The sequence below is a fragment of the Scomber scombrus genome, chromosome 23, assembly GCF_963691925.1.
Source record: "Scomber scombrus chromosome 23, fScoSco1.1, whole genome shotgun sequence".
Taxonomy (NCBI): domain Eukaryota; kingdom Metazoa; phylum Chordata; class Actinopteri; order Scombriformes; family Scombridae; genus Scomber; species Scomber scombrus.
In genome coordinates this window covers 8,579,327-8,585,079 of record NC_084992.1, presented here as the reverse complement: position 1 = coordinate 8,585,079, position 5,753 = coordinate 8,579,327, and the positions used below count along the sequence as shown (strand labels likewise).

Genomic DNA, 5,753 nt, shown 5'->3' with positions numbered 1-5,753 from the left:
TCCACCATCATGTCCTCAAAGATCACGCACACAGCAGCGCCCCCAGCTGGCTGGACTGCAGTACTGCAAGGACTTTCTCTGCAATCTCGATGCCACAGGTTGGGGATTCAGGCAGGCTACAGTTTTATCTTGAAAGTACATACTACAAACAACATGCAGCATTAATAGAACTAGAAACATTGCAGAAGAATATCTATAAGTGAAAAAAGGGGAAAATGCTCCAACCTTCTTAAATCGGTTTGAAATGTAACCAAATGGCTTATGGCAGAAAATATCCAAACCAAACATCAATATGCCCCTAAACCTTTTTGTTATGTTTTGCCCCATCAAGAAATCTTTAAAAAAAAAAAAAAAAAAAAACCCACAATATCCATTATGTGCTTTCCTTTATTGTTTGGTGCTGTATTTTAAAAAAAAATAATTAAAAAAAACTAGGCTATAACAATTACGGAACATGTATTTCCTATGCACACACTTGCAGGGAAATGACACCAATTTTTTTTTTAACTTACAACTAAGCCAACTAAGGTTTTTAAACAATAGGACCCAATAGAATAGACCTTAATAAAAAGTTCACACGGGCTATTCCAAATCTTCTAAACTTGATTACTAAATTAAGAAGTGGTTGTGAAGCAATTCCCAAATCTATACTCGAAATATCTTTCCTGGTTTGCGATCAATATGTCGGATCGGAATTTGACTCAGACTTCTGTTATTTTAACTGACGCAATATGAGATATTGCAATGACCTTACTGAGGCTTGGGGAGCGTTTCATTACTTTACCAAATATGGCAACTTCTGGGCGTGGGATCTTTTACTGCGAGGTACTAGTGGATGAGAGAGGAGATGTGCCGCCAAGTACGCACGATGTTTCAGGAACTTTAAGCTTTCAAAAACATGAAAGATACTTTCGAGCCAAGTAATCGGTAAGGTCAATCTTCAGGCTGTCATTTTCTCCTCTCTTAGATAGATAATGCAGAAGATTTGAAGCTAGTGTTTGTCATAGTCTATTTTTGGCACAGAGACAATGGCACAGAGCAGGGCGCGGTATGTCCGCTATTTGTAACGGTATCGTTGATGTAAACCTCTTTCTCACAAACTTCATATCTCAATAGAGACTCATATTGTGTTCTTTTTACGGAATATAACATAAAAGAGAGGTCGTATCTCGTATGGTATCAAATGCTGCCACGTCTTCTTTCAGCTTTGACTATTGCTTATAGAACGATTTTAAAAAGCTTTCTCCATCTAGACCATCATTTAATGCAGGTATAAAACGAGAAATTGTCACATTTAAGCTACAACAGTTGCGCACATGTTTGTTTATAAGCTTATTAAGAACCAACTCTAAGGTATGCATGGTATGTGAAATTGCAAACCAAAAAAACCAGCCCCAAGTGTGGTTTCCTTTCAGCACTGAGGGTAAAAGGTGAAATACACCACAGAACCACACCTTTCTCACTATGTTTCAGCAGCTATGTTTTTTCTAGCTCAGACATGATCTGTCACACCTTTCAGTGATGAAAGCATGCAGTATTTGACAGATTTCAGCAGAAAACCTAAATGTAATGGATCAAATCTTGTGTTATATAAGAGGTTTTTGTATCATCCACTTAGGTCTCAGTTGAAAGAGCAAACTCCAGGCTTCGTTTTGTATCTGACACTGATTGAGTGCTCATTTGGTTTGAATTGTTAGTCTGTTTTCCTGCGGACGTGCTCATTAGCTCCCCAGAGCTGCTTCCTTATTGAGTCATTGCACAGAACAGGAAGTAGTAGTATTGGAGTTAATGGCTGCAACACTTATTAAGTTAAGGCTTTGTATGGGCAGAAAACGGAAGCACACCTCTCTCCAGCAATGATGCTTCCATTTAAGATGCACCATGTCTGGACCTGTATAGTAGCAGTCATGGCCTTCCTGTTGCATCTGCACTCACAACACATTAGGACATTAGAGTAATGTATTAAACTCAGAAATGCAAAAAAAAAACAACAACCCTGCAACAACACTGTATGTTGTGGATGGCAGTGTTGAGCTCTCTGAGGCAAATCTGTGATTTTTGCTGTATTATTTTAAGCTACACAAATAAGATTTAATGCTGCAACTATTGCAATTTAGACACTAGAGGGCACCAATGTAAAACAGTTCAGTTCCATTTTATGCTGGGGGACTTTCCAAGCCCTGGAGGCTTAAAAGCACGGAAACTTCCACTTCCTGTATAATGCACCTACCCTGCACAGGTTACAGCTTGAGTGGCTTACCGAGGTTCCTTACATGTTCCACAGTCTTTACACAACTTTAGTTTCAGCCCAGACATGCCAGTTAGAGATGAACAACTTTTTATGAATTTAATTAGAGCTTTGGTGTTGCAATTTCTCACCATTTTACTTTATAGTTTTGTTGTTTAAGTAGATAATCATTCATGACTTTTCAAGGTTTCATTTCCTCAATTCATCAGACCTTAATCAGCCCATAGACACAAAACCTTGTCGGTAATATTTAGCAAAAATATCTAAAACTCATATAGCACATTTTTGACAGTAACTCAGACAACAATTAGGCATTTTTACATCATGGGCTGTTAAGACATCTTTAAGTTAGGGCTACAGTATTTTACAAATCAGATATCAGAATCAGAATATCTTATAAAATAAAGCCCCCTATAGTTTTTGTGTTTCATTAAGATACAAACACACATCATCACTTCACCAAATGCTGCTTCAATTTCTTCTGATCACTCTCTTTTTTATTATCTCTCTGCAGAATACATGACTAACATCAACAGAGCACCTGACAAGCAGCCAGCACAAGATCTCTAATTTTGTGAAAAAAAACTCATCTTACTCCTTGCTGGACTACAGAGGACCCTTTCAGCTCCTGACTGTCTGTGATATCCCATCATGCCACTACTTGTGTTTCATACTTCCCAGCTGTTGTGGGTGCGTTTAGCTGCCGTGCTGTTCACCTGCGTGGCGTTCAGTGTTGCAGCACATGGAGCCAACCTTCCCCATGGAGGCATGGCCGACTGGTGCATTTTCTGCTGGGCATTCAGCTTCGCCTGCACCCTGCTGGTCCTGCTGGTGGAGCAGTTCGGCCTCCAGGCCCGCATCCCAGTGTCCTGGACCAACTTCCCCATCACTATCGCCTGCTATGCCGCCCTCCTCTGCCTCTCTGCCTCTATCATCTTCCCAGTCTATTTCATCAAGGACCAGCAGCTCTACGGTGAGACTCGTGACTATCGCATCGTTTCCACCGTCTTCTCCTGCCTGGCTGCGGTAGCCTACATGGGGGAGGTGAGCTTGTCTAAAGCAAGGCCAGGAGAGGTGACAGGCTACATGGCTACAGCTCCGGGCCTGTTAAAGGTGTGCCAGACCTTTGTGGCCTGTGTAATCTTCATGCTGGTCAGCAACCCTGTGTCATATGACTGGCATGCAGCACTCAAGTGGTGCATGGCAGTGTACTGCATCTGCTTCATCCTCTCCATGGCTGTGGTGGTGCTGTGTGTAGGCGAGTGCACTGGCTGTCTCCCCATCCCATTCTCCAAGTTCCTGTCAGGGTACGCCCTCCTGGCAGTTATCATGTACCTGACTGCTACCATCATCTGGCCAGTGTTCCAGTTTGGCAAACAGCACCCGGGTAGACGCAACGATACAAACCTGATCGCAGTGGCAGTGCTCACTGCGCTCAACTTCCTGCTTTACCTTGCGGACCTGGCCTACACTGCCAGGCTGGTGTTTGTCACTGTGTAAGAAGAACGGGAATGAAAGAGGGAGACATATTGAGTAATGAAGAACAGAAAAAAGCTAAGAGCTTGAGTGGCTTTTTATTTCTGACAAAATACACATGAATATTCCCTTCTGGTGTCTATTATACAGCTTAATGGCCAAATGAGATGTCTTGTTGAAACAAGGAAAGCTCAAAATGCTCGCTTGCAGTATGTATGTTAATTTTTTTTTAAATGCCTAGATATCTGCAATGACAGTATTTAACCTCAAATGTGAGTTTACCTTTATTATGTCACGAAATATCAGAACATGAAATATTTAACATGATGGTGTGACAAAATCAAAGTAAACATGTAACGCTGTTAGAGTCCAATGAAGTCAAAGACACTGGAACACAAGAGAACAGCAGGAGAAACTTATTTACTGTATCTAAGACACACAAGAACTCTTCAGTTACTGATGGGGAAGCTTCATGTTCAATACATGAACACTTTGATTTCATCACAACCTAAAACAAAGATTTCTTCATTGTCCTTATTGTCTTCTATTTTTAAGGTTTTGGGGAAAAAAAATATTGTAGTCCTCTTTTGTCTTGATAATAAAGTATCAGTATTGAACGATTTGAAAGAATGTAAGTTGAACAAACAAAGTTTTTAGTTAAACCAATAAATATTTAGTTTGAAAGCACATGTGATCTGTGATTTTCATAATGCAGATAAAAAGACAATTACAACATGGCATCATTGCTCCATCTTATTTGGACCTCCTTTTTTATTTGCTGACACTGTGCACTGAGAGATAAGGATCTCTTATCCATCAAAAAGCGCACCATACAATAATAGTAACTACAAGTTTTTCTTTCAAACCTTGTACCTAAATTATGCCAAAATGTACCCTTCAACTACACATAAAACAGCTTATTAATGGTAAACTTTAGATATAATCAAAATGTGGGAGATTTGCGTGGTTTGACTTGCTGAAAATAATAGAAGCCACAGCAAAAGCAGCAGCAACTGGTTAGTATTAAAAACAGTCAGGCACATCTGCTGTAACCACTATTGTAAAAGAAAGAGAAACTGATATGGTTGCCTCTTTTAAAATCCTCACTGTGATGTGCTGCAGTAGCAGTGGTTTTTCAGGTAAGGAACAGTCCATTAATCTCTAGTCCACAGGGGAGCAGCACATTTACAATTATTTCTTACACACATAGCAACATCATTTTATATGTTTCATGTCTAAACTTCATAATGACCCCTTTTACTTCAGAGCTTCATACAGTTGCTTACCTTTCCTAACCTGAAGCCCGCCCTGTTAACACATCCAATAAATAAGTGTAAAAGAGATACAGTCTCACACAGGCTGTCTCGTCATTATAATAACGACTCTGCAGTTACTCCTTTTTAACAACATGGACAGTGGGTTAAATCTTTTCACTTATATTTGGTTGTCTAGTGAAGAATTTTAGACCATAGTCATTTTTGTTTTAATCCAAAGTTTTGACTCTGAATAAAGTTTTAACATCTGAGATAATGCTCTTCGACCTCACAACTGTTTACACAATTCCACAATGAATCATAAATGAGTATTCTGCCACAAGGAAGAAATAATCTTCAAATGGATGTCATAAAATGTAAAAAAAACAAAAACTTACTATAACTTAAAATGTATAATATGACTGAAAGCACAAATAACTTATGATTTTGCAGTATAACACAATGGGCAAAACTCTATCAGAAACTAAACAGCACTGTGAGGGGGCAAAAAGACACAAACTTACATGACTAATTATGAGACATTATTCTCTTCTAATGACAAAGACAAGGAGGATTGTCCCACTTGGAAAAACTGGAGCTGGGAAAGGTATCCTAGCTAACACAATATTTGATGTGTTTAACATATGTGGTCAACCATACACTCAACTCTGAAACAAGACAATGTCAAACAGAAACCAAATCTATCAGTGGAAGAAGCATCACGCTCATCGACACTCCTGGTTTGTTTGACACAGACAGACCTGAAGAGGAACTGA

At 39.5% G+C, this 5,753-nt stretch overlaps 1 protein-coding gene across 2 annotated transcripts; it reads left to right on the top strand.

The window, feature by feature from the left end:
- Positions 1-815: 815 nt before the first annotated feature.
- On the top strand, positions 816-5,044 carry myadma (myeloid associated differentiation marker a). Of its 2 annotated transcripts, none has more exons than XM_062444604.1 (2): positions 816-927; positions 2,763-5,044. In XM_062444604.1, the coding sequence occupies exon 2, from the start codon at positions 2,900-2,902 to the stop codon at positions 3,746-3,748; it is 849 nt and encodes a 282-aa protein (XP_062300588.1). In that variant the 5' UTR covers positions 816-927; positions 2,763-2,899; the 3' UTR covers positions 3,749-5,044. The 2 variants fall into 2 exon arrangements, with proteins under 2 accessions (XP_062300588.1, XP_062300590.1); XM_062444606.1 differs by having other exon boundaries at positions 877-932.
- The last annotated feature ends 709 nt before the right edge of the window (positions 5,045-5,753 follow it).

What these genes read in the sequence shown, in the direction of transcription:
- myadma (XM_062444604.1), top strand. Translation starts at nt 2,900, where the DNA reads ATGCCACTACTTGTGTTTCATACTTCCCAGCTGTTGTGGGTGCGTTTA.